The sequence below is a fragment of the Pongo abelii genome, chromosome 8 (assembly GCF_028885655.2).
Source record: "Pongo abelii isolate AG06213 chromosome 8, NHGRI_mPonAbe1-v2.0_pri, whole genome shotgun sequence".
NCBI lineage: Eukaryota > Metazoa > Chordata > Mammalia > Primates > Hominidae > Pongo > Pongo abelii.
The window spans coordinates 30,043,805-30,061,550 of record NC_071993.2 but is presented as its reverse complement, the minus strand read 5'-3'; the positions used below and the strand labels follow the sequence as shown (position 1 = coordinate 30,061,550).

General features: G+C 44.1%; 1 protein-coding gene across 9 annotated transcripts in view; it reads left to right on the top strand.

The window, feature by feature from the left end:
- SVIL (supervillin) overlaps positions 1-1,333 on the top strand; it is a 190,137-nt gene extending 188,804 nt beyond the window's left edge. For all 9 annotated transcript variants that reach the window (XM_054522129.2, XM_054522130.2, XM_063727519.1 and 6 more), the window contains 2 exons: positions 105-260; positions 361-1,333. In XM_054522129.2, the coding sequence (XP_054378104.1) occupies positions 105-260; positions 361-447 (243 nt within the window). In that variant the 3' untranslated portion in view covers positions 448-1,333. The remainder of the gene's footprint in view (positions 1-104; positions 261-360) is intronic.
- Positions 1,334-17,746: the final 16,413 nt, after the last annotated feature.

Sequence of the window (17,746 nt, the reverse complement as noted above, 5' to 3'; positions counted from 1 at the left end):
AGGCTGTGTGCAGATGGCACAGGGCTGTGTGTTTGCAAGCACTTAATAAAACAAGTTCAAATGTAGGACACGAGCTCTCCTGTCTGCCCCCTCCTCTTCTCTAGGACACGGAAGTTTCCAATCAGATCACCCTCGTGGAAGACGTCTTAGCCAAGCTCTGCAAAACCATTTACCCGCTGGCCGACCTCCTGGCCAGGCCACTCCCGGAGGGGGTCGATCCTCTGAAGCTTGAGATCTATCTCACTGACGAAGACTTCGAGGTAAGCGGTTCTTCCGGTGGGGTGGGGATGGGAGTAAGACAACACACGCACACCTGGCTCCTTTCTCTGAGCCGCGGGGCGCTTCTCCCAATGTTTCCAGTTTGCACTAGACATGACGAGGGATGAATACAACGCCCTGCCCGCCTGGAAGCAGGTGAACCTGAAGAAAGCAAAAGGCCTGTTCTGAGTGGGGAGACGCCAGAGGAGCCTCACGGTCACGTCCAATACCACCGCACCAGGGAAATGGATATATATTTTTGGACTGGTGTTTTTCACAAAGTATTTTTCAATCAGAGTTTTCAGAACCTGACATTGTTAAAGATACTGCTTGTCCTGGAGTTGTGTATTTTGTAAATGTTCAAGAGAACTGTTTGGAAACTTCTTTCCACCATTCAGCAGGTTATCAGAATTAATAAAAGTATCTGTTATGTGCACTTAAGCCGCAGCTGCTATAGATAGCACTGCCTTCTTGTTCCAGCTAGGCAATGCCTTTTTTTTTTTTTTTGAAGCAGTTCTCTTTATAAAGTGTTATTTTGATAGTTTGTGGATTCTAAAATATATATATATTTATATAAACACCATATAAGTCAAATATGTATTTAACAAAGCAATATGTATTCATTCACTTTCAAGATTTGTTTTGGTGTCAAAATAACATGAAAAGGTAGATGGAGTTGCTTCTGTTGAATTAGCTCTGCCACCAATATGTATCTTCATACACGTTTGGAAATGTTTCCTACAGCATTAGGTATGACTTGTTCTGAGTACTGCTTCCGGTGCTAAAATGAACAAAGAATTTGTACTTAATGGCATGGACTCTGGAGAATCTATGCGAATCAACCTTTCTACCTTAATATCTCCCCAAAAATGTATAGTGCCTTGTTTTTATGTACAGTTTATATACTGAAAAGTTTGCTCTGCATTTTTGATGATGGTTTGGAACATTATCTACAATTTTACTCTCAAATAGTCAAAATAAAAACATCTCAATTTCTAATACCTGTTGTAAACAGTACACATGTCATTTTGTGATATAGGACTCCCAAATAAAAGCATCAGAATAAACACAACAATTAACTGATTGGTTCACATTGAATTCCAAGCATATTCCTTTCTGGAATTTTTTTTTTTTGGTAAATATTAACATAGCAACAATATTTTGTCATTAAGTATAAATGACTATACATTTGAATTTAGTTTAGGGCAAGATTTTATACAAGGTCATAAGATTAAATACAAAGCTATTTGCCCCATAAAATTAGTACTCAGTACTATATTGAAGACATACTTTTGCAAATCATCATTCAGCAGAAGTTCTTTATCCCACAGCTATATCTACAATTTCAATTTTAGGATCTCAATGCCTTTTAAAAAATTGTATGGGCCAGGCGAAGTGGCCCACGCCTGTAATCCCGGCACTTTGGGAGGCTGAGGCAGGCAGATCACCTGAGACCAGGAGTTCAACAGCAGCCTGGCCAACATGTTGAAACCCAGTCTCTACTAAAAATACAAAAATTAGTCGGGCATGGTGGCACATGCCTGTAATCCCAGCTACTCAAGAGGCTGAAGCAGGAGAATCGTTTGAAACCAGGAGGCAGAGGTTGCAGTGAGCCAAGATCGCGCCATTGCACTACAGCCTGGGTGACAAGAGTGGGACTCCATTTCAAAAAAAAAAAAATTGTATGGATAAGACATCTAGAAAACTTAAAAAATGAGTTAGGAAACTCCTCACAAGCTCCTTTGTTCTTAAATCCATGGTTTTGTGAACATATTCTACAGACCTACTCTGAATTGTCATAGCCCTTCCCCACTCCCTGTTAGTCTAATTTAATACATCCAATCACAGCACATTTGCCTGAAACTTCAGGACTTACGGGCCCCATCCTGGGACTGCACCAGGGTAGAAACCTATAACCTGCTCCTGGTCTCACCATTTTATGATTTTTATGATATTGGGTCATCACTGAACTTTTCTACCTCGATTTCCTTTAAAAGGAGACACTCCTAGCTATCCTGCCTGCATCACAAGATTCCGAGCAAGGAACTGGTGGAAGCTCTTTGAAAATCGCCAAGTGCTAGATACCTGCCAGTATTAAGATTATTGTGATGGTAGTTAAAATGGGAAAGCAGGGGGGTTAAGTTAGGGAGTGTTGTCACGCACCTAGAAATGATGGATTAAATCAAAGCAAGGAGAGAAAAAAGGAGAGAGAGAGGCTCAAAGTCGATGTTCCATAGATAACACGCAAAGAGGTGTGGTGAAAGGTTCCTAGAGTCACTAGGGCAACCTGAGGGTCAGAAAGAGGCAGGACTGCAACCTCTGCAGCAGGTTCCAGATATCACCTGGATCCTTAGATACCCAGGAAGGAGCTTGAGTTGCTACAGGAACTACCAGTGGAGAGCCGCTGTAATAAATAAGACAGGTGTCCTCATTAATATTCATGAACACCAGATTTTCCCAAAGTCCTTTAAAATTGTGTCTATCTACTTGTATTGAACATTGGCAGCCAGGTGTGGTGGCTCATGCCTGTAATCCCAGCACTTTGGGAGGCCAAGGCAGGTGGATCACTTGAGGTCAGGAGTTTGAGACCAGCCTGACCAACATGGCAAAACCCTGTCTCTACTAAAAATACAAAAATTAGCTGGGCATGGTGGCGCATGCCTGTAATCCCAGCTACTTGGGAGGCTGAGGCATGAGAATCGCTTGAGCCTGGGAGGCGAATGTTGCAGTGAGCCGAGATCATACCACTACACTCCAGCCTGGGCGATACAGTGAGACTCTGTCTCAAAAAAAAAAACCATTGTCCCTCCCAAAACGTGCTGTCTGTCTGCTTCTTGCCACTTCTTAGTGAATAAGACACCCCAGCTTGGAGAGCCAGTTAACTGTTTGCCTCTGTTCCCCTGAATTGTTTCCTGCATCTCTTTCCTGCTTATAGAACCAGCTCCTATTTTCCATGTTTTTTTCTGATCCTTTTCCTTCCATAACGGCAACCTTTGACCTTTGTACACTGGGAAGGGACCTAGCTGAAACACTTGAATTGCTAAACCTTAAAGTCTCAGCCCATGAATTGACACTGGTGCTTGGGGCTTTTCTCCACACTCCTCCAAACTCAAACCCCCGCTCTCACTGCAGCAGGGGCAGGGAAGTGGGATGTCCTTAATGTGCTGCCCTTGAACTAAGGGACTCATGAGAGGGGTGAGTGTTTGGGTTGAGATCGATATCAGATGTGCCACGGGGCAGACGGGATGTTGAGTGTGTTCTGCAGCTTTGGATGAAGTGTGCGAATATGAGCCACTTCCAGAGTGGGACAATCGTGCCTCTTTGTTCCCAAATCCGAGGAGGGGAAAGGCTGCTGTGAGCCCACTTCTTTCTCTCCTACATTTCCTGCCCTGCTTTAGAATTCCCATTTTGGTAAAGGGAAACGTATTCCAGAAACAGTTCCAGAATTCATTTTGGTCCTTTGGTTTTGTTTTTTTGATTATAAAATTAGCTGTGTGTGTCCACACAGAGACCTGGACACAGATGTTCATAGCGGCATTATTCATAATAGCCCAGACCTGTAAACAACCCACATGACCGTCAACTGAGAAACAGAAAAACAAAAGGCAGGACCTCCATGCGATGGCGTCCTCCCCGACGGCAAAGGGACAGATATTCCTGCGTATGCTCACTACAACATGGATATGCCTCAAAAGCATTAAGTGAAAGAAGCCAGATGCAAAAGGCCACATATTGTTTGATTCTTTTAATATGAAACTTCCCAAAAAGGCAAATCTGTGCACACAGCAAGATCAACAGTGGCTGAGGTTGGAGATGGGAGTGGTGGTTAACTGCAAATGGCATGAATGATCTTTTCGGAGTAATGGAAATGTCTCAAAACTGGATTGTGGTGATGACTGCACAACTCTATAAAGGTATTAAAGATTTTTGAGGCCGGACACCATGGCTCACTCTTGCAATCCCAACACTTTAGGAAGCGAGGCTGGAGGATCGTTGGGCCTAGGAGTTTAAGACCAGCATAGGCAACATAGTGAGAGCCCATCTGTACAAAAATTTTTAAATCAGCCAGGTGTGTTGGTGCGTGCTTGTAGTCCCAGCCACTTGGGAGGCTGAGGAGGGAGGATCCCTTGAGCCCAGGAGTTTGAGTCTGCAGTGAGCTGTGATCATACTACTGCACTCCAACCTGGTGACAAGAGTGAGACCTTGTCTCTAAAAAGGAAAAAAAAATAATTAAAAAAAAGTATTGTTCACTTACATGAGTGTATTTTATGGCATATATATTATATATATACACACACATATACAAACACATTTTATATATATATGTAAAATATCACAAAAAAGCAGTTTAAAGAATAGTAACACCTGATCTATGTAAAAAATGCAATCACTACAAAGATATATAATCTAGGAATCAAAAATCATAAGTAATACCACTAACCAAATACAAGTACTTTAATAATCTGATTTATATTCTTCTGGATTTTTCTTTACATCTACTAGCATAGATGTGTATGCTCACATTAAAAAAAAAAAAAAAAAAAAAAAACTGGCACATCCCTGTAGTTTCAGCTACTTGGGAGGCTGAGGCAGGAGGATTACTTGAGCCCAGGAGGTAGAGGCTGCAGTGAGCCATGATTGCGCCACTACACTCCAGCCTGGGTGACAGAGCAAGACCCTATATTAAAAATATATAAACAAAAACTGTTTTTGTTCTGCATCTTAAATTTTTTGTTAGCAATAAGTTGCAGACACTGGTCCTTGGAGGTTTATTTATGGGTGTGTGATGTTCTAAGATCACAGAAGGCCCAGTGTGAAGACCTAAATCAGCAATGGTCCTGAGCCCCAATCCCACTGACCTCCCACCACTGTCCTCAGCCATCACAGGACTTTCTTGATCTGAGACCTAGGTAAGGCACAGAAGTCTCAAAATGGACCTCTGTGCAAAGCCTTTCTGAACTAGCATAGCAACTAGTAACAGGGGACAATAACCAAGAAGTCAATAAAGAGTTTGGTGCGAGGCCAGGTGGGGTGGCTCACGCCTGTAATTCCAGTGCTTTGAGAGGCCAAGGAGGGAGGATCCCTTGAGGCCAAGAGGTCAAGATCAGCTTAGGCAACATAGTGACATCCTGCCTCTACAAAAAATTTAAAAATCAGCTGGTAATGGTGGGGACATGGCTTTAGTTTCAGCTACTCTGAAAGGTGAGATGGGAGGATCACTTGGACCCAGGAAGCAGAGGCTGCAGTGAGTTATTATCCTGCCATTGCACCCAGCAACAGAGCAATACCCTGTCTCTAAAAAAAAAAAAGTATAGTGCTCTGTTTTCAGAAATATCAAGGTAATTCAAATGCAAATAACTGAAAATTAACTATATTGGTAGGGCATTTGGCCCAAAGAAGACTTCTTCTTTTTGAAAAGAAAATACATTGCATTGCATGCATTTGCTCTTCTCCCCAGAGAAAGGATGTTGGGCTGCTCCAGACCTCTGACAATGGATGCACCCCGAGGACTAGATCAGAAAGGTGGACCTGCCAGGGGAAAGCATCAGAGGCTTCTGTTCTACCATCAGTACCATGGATGAGCTGCGAGTGTGGAGCCTGTATGGAAATGCCCCACTGATTTCACAGTGTCTAAAGCTGATCCTTGGGGACTAATAGAGAAGAAAGATTAACAGACCAGCGTCCCTTGTTTCTAATACTGAACTGGCCTTTACTGAGCTTTTCTGTCGTGCAGCTAAGATTGGAAAGGAAGCCGCAGGAGCAGAAGCAAATGCATGCTAACAGAAAGAAAGGCAGCGCGGGGGACGCCGCAGCCCCAGCACCCTCCCAGCCTCAGCAGAGCTGTGGGGATTGTTCTTCACATCTGACGCCATGTGGTTCTGGAAGTCTCTTAAGGGATATATTGGAACTGACTCGTATTATTTGGAAATTGACATAAATTGTCTATTATTAAATCTCACTGAATTAAGCCCAACTTTACCTCTGAACACCGTTTTAGCATTCATCCTGAAATGGCTGGAACACGATTTGTTAGCTCCATAAGGGTAAATATATATTAGCTGGGTGCAGTGGCTCATGCCTGCAATTCCAGCACTCTGGGAGGCCAAAGTGGGAGGACAGATTGAGCGCAGGAGTTTCAGATCAGCCTGAGCAACATGATGAGACCCTGTTTCTACAAAAAATTAAACCATTAGCCAGGTGTGGTGGCACGTCCCTGTAGTCCCAGGTACTCAGGCGGCTGAGCTGGGAGGACTGCTGGAGCTCAGGAGGTTGAGGCTGCAGTGAGCTGTGATTGCACCACTGCACTCCAGCCTGGATGACAGAGTGAGAACCTGTCTCAAAAAAAAAAAAAAAAGAAATATTGAGCAACGACTGACCAAGAGCCCGTATGGAAGAAAAGAAAAATAAAACAAGCCTAATTTTTAGTAGTGGTTTCTGCAGATGGGAAGACAGCAAACGGGGGAAGAGTGCATTTGGGATTGCAGGACTTGGTTAGTGTCAGAGCCCGTCCTAAAAGACGACGATGCAGCAGGACCCTGCCTCTCCTTATGACTTCCTTTCTTCCTCCACGCTCACCCTCTGTGCTTCCTTCCTGAAGGAGGCCATTCCATTATTAAAATCAGGAACTGCAAAGATCCAGCAGGGAGCATCATTTGCCAATGACACTTGAGGTCCCAGTGGGGAAGATTTTTTTTTTTTGGTTGGATGGGGTCTTTCCACAGATTCACATACAGTTATCATGACAGCAACAGCACCTGCTGAAGTCTATTTCTAGTATCATGTTGCATATTCCAGACCCCTCATTATTTGCAGTGGTCCACATTCATTCATGAATACTTATATTTACTACTTGTTTATTCAAATATTTATTGAATGTGTGCTTAGCTTAAGGGTCAACAGAACACAAATATGCCTTATATCCAGGCTCAGATGCCCCAAGGGGCCTGCATTCCAGGAGAGGTGAAAATAATGATAATACACCAAGAAGTACAAATAACGATGCAGGGTCAGACGTGGTGGCTTACACTGTAATACCAGCAATTTGGGAGGCCAACGCAAGAGGATGGCTTGAGCTCAGGAGTTTGAGATCAGCTGGGCAACACAGTGAGACCCCATCTCTATAAAAATATTTAAAAATTAGCCAGTCATAGTGGGCACATCTGTAGTCCCAGCTACTTGGGAGACTGAGGTGGGAGGATCACTTGAGCCCAGGAGTTCAAGACTGCAGTGAGCTATGATTGTACCACTGCACTTGAGCCTGGACCACACAGTGAGACCTTGTCTCTAAAAATAATAATAATAATAGCAATGCAACAAGAATCTGTTCTGGGTGAAATTGTGCCCCACTTTTTCCCCCTCACCCACTCCCCCAAAAAAGATTGGCGTTCTAACCCCTAGTACCTCAGAATGTGACCTTATTTGGAGATCCTTGGGTAATTAAGTTCAATGAGGTTTTCAGGGTAGGCCTAATCCAATCTGACTAGTGTCTTTATATGAAGGGGAAATTTGGAAGTGGAGACAGGTGTGCACAGAGGGAAGCCAATGTGCAGATGCACGGGGAGAAGACGGCCCTCTGAAAGCCCAGAAGAGAGGCCTCAGAAGAAACCAACCCTGCCCACACCTTGATCTCAGACTTCAGCCCTCCAGAGCTGCGAGACAATACGGGTTCTGTTGTTTAAGCAGCCCAGTTTGTGGTACTTTGTCACAACAGCCCAAGGAAACCAATCATGTCCAAAGGAGGGACTTCTGGCTGGAGGTGGGAGGGAGGGGAAGGGATCAGGGTGGCTTCCAGGAGGAGGTGTCCTCTGAATCAGCCTTGAAGGACTGGCAGGATTTCTCACTGCAACTGGACATCAGTTCTTCAGCCATCAGCTCCAAAGAGAAGATCTGGAAGGAGGAGAGGGAGAGGAGAGGTGCACCCAGTCTCCCACGTGTGGCACAGGCAGGATAAGGACATAGTAAGTAGGGCCTCAAGGCTGAGGTGAGGGTGCACAGAAGGAAAGTGGACTCGGACATGGACGGGCCAGGGGACCCCGGCTAAGGGGCTCTTCAGATGTGGGGATGACCCGGCAACAGCACCTGCGACTGACTCCTCTGGTCCGCAGGATCCCCAGGCCTAGTGCGTCCCTTTCTCATGGGGCCCGGGGTGTTTCCAGGGCTGGGGCTGGTTTCATAGTATCCTGTGCCCTGCGCTAGCACTTCTGTCTTGGACCTTGATGTTGAAATCATTAGAGGTGCTGACTCTGTTACATTCTCCTCTCGTCTGATCTTCATGTAAAGATATTTCTGAAATCTCCAGCAAACAACATGGCACTTGGAAAATGGCGGACTTGGGTTTCCTACACAGTAGTGCCGTTTCTTGGTGGACATCAGTGACCATGAGGCAGCTCTACCAAATGCTGCTCTGATCTTATCAGCTCCTCAGGAAAACGAAATTGTTCTGTTGCACTGAAAATATGGAAAGTTTTGGAATCTTATCTTGCTATTTTAAAGTATTAATTTTTTAGATTTTGACTCTTAAAAAAATCTTTGAATGGCCCTGGGAGATAGATTGGTCATGTCATAAACAAAAGACCAAGGCATACGAAAGTTACGGGACTCGGCTAAGACAACAGAGCTGGGTGTGGCAAGGCTCTTTAAGGACGGCACCCAGATGTGGCGGTCTGCATTCCCCTGTACCTGATTGTTGTTGAATAATGGAGGTAAACTGAGGCCCGAGATCACCTCCTGCTTTAGGGAGGGCCTTAGGTAAGGGCGGGAGTGGAATCGCACGCCCCGCCCGAACAGGCTGCTTTCTCTGCATGATTTCATCACATCCTCGCAGGCAGCCCCGAGAGGCACCTGCTGTGCCCTTTACTGAGGAGGGCCTCCGACATTCAGTTCTTCCTCATCCTCCCATCGCTGGTAAGAGACCCATTCCAGTGGAAGCTGAGGAACGAGACCTGCCTGGGAATGAGACCTCTCCTCATGAACACTAATTTTATCCAGGGGTGATAGGGTTAGGGGGGGATGTTTGCTGTTGATATCCGAATGTCTCTCTAACAGATTTGATATAGTCTCTATAACAGGTTTGATATAACCTGTCAGCTGCCTCCCTCCAGCTGGAGAAGCCAGGAAAGGAAATGCAGGGACTGGCCAGGCAAGGAAATACGGAAGCGACAAAGGAGAAATCTTTGCACCTGGCGGGGGGCAGCCGCGCTGAGGGAAGGCTGTGGTCAGCAGGTGGCGCTGTTGCTCACCGCAGAAGCCAAGGCTCCAACTCCAGCACCGCCCCCAGCCTCGCAGTCAGGATCTGCAGAGGAAGCCTCCGCTCTTAGGCATGGGACTGGGCGAAGACCTTCCCCTAAAGACCCCAGGCGCCAACCCCAGCTCCATCCGGCTCATTTGTTTCCAGTTCAAGGAACCTGAAGTCTACGATGGGCTGACCTAGGAACGTTCCCATTGCCCTGATGCCAGCAGTGATAAATTATGCAGTGACATGAACGTGCCCAAGGTGGGAGTCTGCGAACCACAGTTCCTCTTAGCCAGGCTTCCCTCCGCCTGCATGCACACGCTTTTTAATTTTTATTTTATTTTGTGGCTTCTTTAAAGCTCTTCCCTTTGCCAGTTTTGCCATCTATAGAATGAAGGTGATACCTTTCTTTGGCTCAATTAGTTAATGTCAGGAAAGCTCTCTGCAGATGAAAAGCACTAAATTCTATTGATCAAATATTTAATTAGCCACACTTGCGGATGATTCATAATCATCTGTTCAACTTCCTGAATTACCAAGCAGAGAAAATGGCATGATTAGAAATATAATTTTAAATACCGGTTTTCAGAGATTTTGTACCTGTCAAGGCTATGAGAGAATTTCTGAATTAGCACACCAGTTCCTCCCCGATTTTCCAAGGGCCTGAAGAAACCAGCTCCCTTCCCACTCAGCCTGTGGCTGTGGCCACGACTGCCCTCCTCCACCCGCACCTGACCTGGGGAGTAACTCAGCCGCAGGGCCCCAATGGCAGTGTCCAGAGGGTTGGACCACAGTGCCAGGACCTCGCCCCGGGGCTGCATCTCAGCCCTGGCAGGCCACAGCACCTCTTCTGCCTAGGGCAGTTCCTTCATGTTCTGTCACATGCCTGCCCCTTTTCTGCCCTGGTAGGGACTCAGTGAGGAGAAACTAGGTCATGTAGGAGACACGGACACTTTCAAAAGCAAGACATCCAAGCAGGTCAGAGTGTAAGGGGATTTCCAGGCATTTCCAGTTGCTTTGAAGCACAGTCAGCAACATGGCCTGGTTTGTCTTCAGCTCTGGGTTCCAACCCAACCAAGACTGCAGGTCTGGTTGTGCATGTGGCCTCTGAAAGCAAAATAGGCTTTTTCTTATTCATTCATTCTGCAAATATTAGTGTAAATGCTATGCTAGATATGCAGGATAAACTGGTACAGACGATTATCTTTGACTTTCTGGCAAAACATAATTTTCAAAAAGTGAAAAAAACAAAACCATCATACAGATAGATGGGAAGCACGTGTCATTTGGGGTCCTCAGGAAGCAGGCTTCAAAACAGAGCTAGATGTGCAAGACATTTATTGGGAGGAACATTTTTTGGGGCTAAGAACAGTGGCAGCAGGAGGCAGGGAGGGTTTTGGGAGGGTGCTGCAAGGCTGACCCCTAGGAAAGGAGAGGGGAAGGAGGGAGAATGGGGAGGAAAGAGCCTCTGAGTGAGGGGCAGCTCTGAGAAGGTCTGACCAGCCCCCAAGGAGCCCCAGGGCAGAACTTGACCCTTAGAGGAAATAGGCAGAAATGGCCAGGTCCTAGGCCCCCCTCCTGGGCTCTGTCACTGGCTGGGCCTGACCTTGGCAGGAAAGGTATACTGCAGTGGTTCCCATCTTTTTTGGCACCAGGGACCGGTTTCATGGAACACAATTTTTCCACGAACAGAGGCGGCTTAGGGGGATGGTTTGGGGATGAAATTGTTCCATCTCAGATCATTAGGCATTAGATTACCATAAGGAGTGTGCAACCTAGATCTCTGGAACGTGCAGTTCACAATAGCGTTTGCGCTCCTACGAGAATCTAATGCCACGGCTGATCTGACAGGAGGCGGGGCTCAGGCAGTAATCCTGGTTCGCCTGCTGCTCACCTCCTGCTGTATGGCCTGGTTCCTAACAGGCCACAGGACAGTCACGTGGGACCAGCTGGGACTGGGGCACATGAACATCTTCATGTCAACAGGAAACCCAGGGCCCCTGTGTAACTCTGAAAAGATGAAAGGGTGCCTTCCACTCCTGATTAAGTCAGGTTCATCTGAAATAGAGGATCTGGGCATTTCTTGGTGGCTGGATAATCTTCCTTCCCTCTGGGCACCATCCTGGGGAAATGGATTATTAAATAATCTATCTCTTCTCAATATCTAAGACACTTAAAGGAGAGTTAAGCCGATTTGCCTCCCAAAAGGGAAAACCAGGCCAGAGAGTTCTTTTCACCATATTATGCGGGTTTCTAAAAATAGCATTAAAATTTCACTTCACTTAAAATTTAAAACAACGTAGGATTAAAACGTAGACATCTCCCAATTCTACATTATCCATTTCATTCCTCAAGAGCAAAGAGTATTTGCAGTTTGGGGTGAAACCTTCTATACATTTGCTATGTATGTACCACACACACACACGGGTGCAATGATTTCCTCCATTCTGTGATGCCATCGAATGTAAAGCCCAGGAGTGCACTAGTGCCAGTCCTCCAGGCTACTGTCCCCTCCCATTGCATCCCCTCCCACTGTGCCCCAAGTGTAGGCACAGCCCAATCCCTTTCTCCACAGTAAGACTGATCAAGTAAGTGATGGTTTGCATAGCGATACTGACATTTTGAGAAATAACTGGCAGGAATTACATCACATAACAAGCCAGAAAACGAAACTAGATATTACACATTATTGCTCTGGAACTGGACAGCCTAGGTTCATATCCCAGCTTTTCTACTCACTAATGGTCTGACTTTGAGAAAATTACTGAGGTTTCTCAATTTTCTCATTTGTGAAATGAAGATAATAATGGTACCTGCCTTATAGGATTGTTCACAGAATTATATTACATACATGAGAAGAGCCCATAGCCATGCTGGGCAAGAATGAGAGCTCAGCAAATGTTAAATTTGTTTAACGCTTCAAAAAAATCATACATTATACTATAAGGCAGGGGTTAGCAAGCTTTTTTGGTAAAGGATCACATAGTAAATACTTTGGGCTTTGGGAGCCATATGGTCTCTGCCAAACTCTTCAACTCTGCACAGGGGAAAACAGCCCTAGACAATAAGTTCTTTTAAAAAATTTATTTCTCAATCATTTTAATGTAAAAAATCATTCTTCACTCCTGGGCCATGCAAAATCAGGTGGTGGGCTGGATTTGGCCTACAGGCTGTAGTTCACCAACAAATCTCCTCACCACCATCACCCCACTTAGCCACTTCTGCACCCTCTCTTCACCAGGTCTCCATCTCCCTGTTTTTGCTCATCTTTCCTCTATAGGAGAAAGCAAAACTCAGTAACCACATTTCTACTCAAGAAGAGTCCTTTCCCATTAGGACACAGGGAGCATGGTCCCTCTGTCTCAGGCTCTACACTCCAGGTTGAGCTCTGCCCTCAACCTTTGCAAACTAGAGGGACCGGGGAAAATGATCACGTGTTGTAGGTGGAAGCCTGCCCTCTGCTGGGGACATATATTTTGTCTGCATAGCAGTCAACTGCTTGAGTCCACCAACTTCTTTAACTTGTCCCTTGGTAATTGACATGGTTTGGATGTGTGTTCCCACCCAAATCTCATGTTGAATTGTAATCCCCAGTATCAGAGGTGGGGCCTGGTGGGAGATGATCGGATTGTGGGGGTGGATTTCTCATGAGTGGTTTAGCATCGTCCTCTTGGTGCTATCCTCGCAATAGTGAGTGACTTCTTGCAAGATCTGGCTATTTGAAAGCATGGCACCTCTTTCTCTCTCTCTCTCTCTCTGTCTCTCTCTCTCTCTCTCTCTCCCTCCTGTTCCCACCATGCGAGATACCTGCTCCCCCTTTACCTTCTACCACAATTGTAAGCCTCCTGAGGCCTCCCCGGAAGCAGATACCTGTGTTATGCTTCCTGTATAGCCTGCAGAACTATAAACCAGTTAAACCTCTTTTTCTTAATAAATTATCCAGTCTCAGATATTTCTTTATAGCAATGCATAAACAGCCTAATACAATAATGAGTGTTTCTATTATATTGTTTCCAGGTTCCAGGTTTGCACTATTACAAAGAATGCTGCATTTTCTCATAAAATCTTCAAACAACTCTATGAAAGGGGAACAATTTAATCCCATTTTACAGATGAAGGAATGGAGGCACAGAAAAATGAAGTAATTTGGCTGATCTCATACATGGTTATAATGGTTAAGGGGTCTGTGATGGTTAATACTGAGTGTCAACTTGACTGGATACAAAGTATTGATCCTGGGTGTGCCTGTGATGGTGTTCCCAAAGGAGATTAACATTTGAGTCAGCGGGCTGGGAAAGGCAGACCCACCCTTAATGTGGGTGGGTACCATCTAATCAGCTGCCAGTGTGGCTAGAATATAAGCAGGCAGAAAAATGTGAAAAGAGAGACTGGCCTCGCCTCTCAGCCTACATCTTTCTCCCATGCTAGATGCTTCCTGTCCTCAAACACAGGACTCCAAATTCTTCAGTTTGGGAACTTGGACTGGCTGTCCTTGTTCTTCAGCCTGCAGATGGCCTATTGCAGGACCTTGTGATCATGTGAGTTAATACTTACTAAACTCCCCTTTATATATATATATATATATATTCCATTAGTTCTGTCTCTCTAGAGAACCCCGACTAATACAGGGTCCCTGGAGAATCTCTGACCTGCCCCACAAGTGTTTACATTAGATACTTTTATGCAGATGAGGGAACTTGCCCAGGGCCTTGTCTGAGCATGCCCACATGTGCACTGGGGAAAAGGCTGTGGGGAGCCACAGGCAGTGGCAGGAGCCTGGCCTCTTCAGTTCCTGTGCAGTGGCCTGGGATTCAATCTGTGGGGTGGGGGGCCTGTTAGCAGGACTCCATTTTGCTTTGCTGAGTTTGTTTTTTCTCTTTTCACCCAGTAAAATCCTGTTCCACTCACGCTTCAGTGTGTGTGCGTGCCTAAATTTTCCTGGTCGTGTGACAAGAACCCGGTTTTAGCTGAACTAAGGAGCAATATTCTGCAACACTATGACCCTACTTCCAGGATACAACTGACTGACCACCAGGAGTGGTCACTGGAGCCAAGATATTGTTACTGTCATATTCATTTTCTTGTATTACTTAATTAGTCCGTAGGCAGGCACATGGCCCATGCTAAGTCAATCAGTGTCCTTTTCCCAGAATTTTAGAACTGGAATCAAGAAACTCTTATAATTCAAACTCAGATCTACTGCAGACTTTTGGAGAAAAACTCCTCTGTTTTCAAAGAGAAGGAAGGCAGGGCAGGCAGAAAAATGGATAAACCATGAGACTCTTGAGGGAACTCAAGGCTTGGTTCCAGGTGTTCCTGAGGCCCAGCTATACCCCTGACCTTCCAGAAGCTAAGTTGTTTTGTAAGACTCCACAATATATATTTAATCAATTACTTTTGAAAGTGCTTTTATTTAAAAAAGATTTCCTTTCACTTTTATCTGATAGAGTTCTAATTACTTTAAGTAAATTAATAATCTGGTGGTACTGTAAACATTATAAGAAGATAGCCATGAGGATGAGGACATTTCTCTGATGGCCACTGAAAGTTTAATAGGTTTATAAACCAAAAATAAATTCCTAAGCACCCTCCAACTGACAAAATGGATCCTTCTTGGCCAAGACGACGCCAGAGAAATCTGAAAGATTGAATTCCTGCCATAACAGGAAAAGAGTTTGGACATACCTGATTATGTCCCCTCCCTTCTGGAGTTTAGGCAGAACTGACCAGCATCAACATTAAAATAGAGATCACAAGACTGAAAAAATAGACTCTTTGTGGCAATAAGATATCAAATTCCAACCTGACTCTAGTATAGCATTGCATGATAAATGGCAGACCCTGAGAGAAATCAAAGTATTTTACCCCAAAATATATTTGACATATTTTGAAATTGCTCTGCAAAGCCGTCTTTTATGGGGGAAATTTGTATCTGTAGAGAATCTCCATGAATGCAGCCAGGCCTTCCCTTTCCAAGCCTTTCCTGGATCTAGGAGAGATTAAGAGTCTGATATATTTTAAGATCTGAAAAAAAGACATTTACCATCATATTCTCTCTGAAGGCTGCTACCTAAGAGACTTCATCTCCAAAACAAGATCTTTGGTCTCCATAAGCCACCTTATCTTAACTCAAGCATTCTTTTCTACTGACTTCAAATCTTTAGACAAAGCTTAACTTTTTCAACCAATCGCCAACCAGAAAATCTTTGAATCCACCTAGGACCTGTAATCCCACCCCACCTCACCCCCATCTCACTGCCCACTTCAAGATATCCCACCTCTTTACGCTGAACGAATATAGACTTTCTATGTCTTAAATTAGTATTTTACCTGCAATTCCCATCTCCCTAAAATGTATAAAACCAAACAGTAACCCAACTACCTAGGGCACTCTTTCTCAGAAGCTCTCAAGACTGTTCCCTGGGCCATGGTCACTCATATTGGCTTAGAATAAACCTCTTTAAAATACTTTACAGAGTTTGAGGTTTGTTTGTTTTTTTACATCAACAGGTTATAGACTCAAGACAGGTATTTCTATTAAAGAGTCAAAAGAAAGTACATTTAGCAAACCAAGAAGCATACTCTATTAGCCATGGCATAAAAATAGACAAAATTAAAGCCACCAATGTTGCAGAACTTTCTTTGTTAAAAATAAAGAGGGGGAAAAAGTAGAGAAGTAAAGAAGGAATAACAGATCCCAATCAACAGGAATAAACCATTTAAACTCTTTTCTGTAACCTCCTCAGTTTTATGTAAAAAAGAAAAATCTATTTAGCTCTGATGTTAAAAAATGTCAACAGTAATTCACAAATTTTTTAAAGTCCCAAAAATATGACAAAGATTATTTTCATACAAAACACAACTGTCAAAAATGGAGATCTTACAGCTTAGCTGCAACAATATAACCAGAGTGAATACTTCAGAATATTCTTATTGGTTAATCAGTTTGTGTTTATGATAAATTGCCACAAGCTCTCAGAAGTGACCTGTGAAATCTAAGATATAGCCTGTGCTTTTTAGATACTAAAATATATAAAGCTGTTGTGTGACAATTAAAGAAAGCAAAATCAAATTGCTGTTATTTATTTCTGTATAGCTTTTAATTTAAACTTGCTACTCAGCTCAAGATCCAACTCATATTTATTTTTATTTTAAAGTCTACTTCATTTCACACCGATAGTTCACTTTATTATGAATATTTTCTTTCCTGTGTGAAACGAAAATATCTTGGGACCCGAAATCACTAAGCCAAAGGGAAAAGTCAAGCTGGGAACTGCTTAGGGCAAACCTGCCTCCCATTCTATTCAAAGTCACCCCTCTGCTCACTGAGACAAATGCATATCTGATTGCCTCCGTTGGAGAGGCTCATGAGAAACTCAAAATAATGCAACCATTTGTCTCTTATCTACCTATGACCTGGAAGCCCCCTCCCACTTCGATTTGTCCCGCCCTTCCAGACCAAACCAATGTTCATCTTACCTATGTTGATTGATGCCTCATGTCTCCCTAAAATGTGTAAAATCAAACTGTGCTCTGACCACCTTGGGCACACGTCATTAGGACCTTGTGAGACTGTGTCACAGGCGTGCATTCCCAACCCTGGCAAAATATACTTTCTAAATTAACTGACACCTGTCTCAGATTTTTGGGGTTCACAACTGTGATTTACTACAATATGCATATGTGTGTGTATATACACACACATATATATATATAATCATATATGTACATACATATAATTGGGGTAATGATTACAAAACATTTTTGCCAGGTACAGAAAATGGTAATTAATGTTTTCCAGCTGCTACTTGGTGCGTCACCAAAAGAGCCACTGGCCGCACAGAATAAAGCACACCTATGCAAGTCACCTGGCAGCCTTTCTGGACTGAGATTTTTTTCAGTTCCATTAAAGCACATAAGCCTCGGCTTATTCCAACTCTTACTGTACATACAAATTCCATACAATGAAAATGTTAAGAAAAAATAGGGCTTCGTCACGCAGCTCTCCCTTTTACAGTACCAGCAGAATAGGAACCAAAGAATCTGCTCTGCTCTCCCCTGACCAAACCCTTAAGTCAAGGATGGGCAGTGGGGTCTCATGAAAGCCATGAGCTTTATACACCCATGTTTATAGCAGCATTTCTCACAACAACTAACACATGGAGGCAACCCAAGGGTCCGTCAGTGTTTGAGGGATATGCAAAATGTGGTATATACACACAATAGAATATCATTCAGCTTAATAAAGGAAGGAAA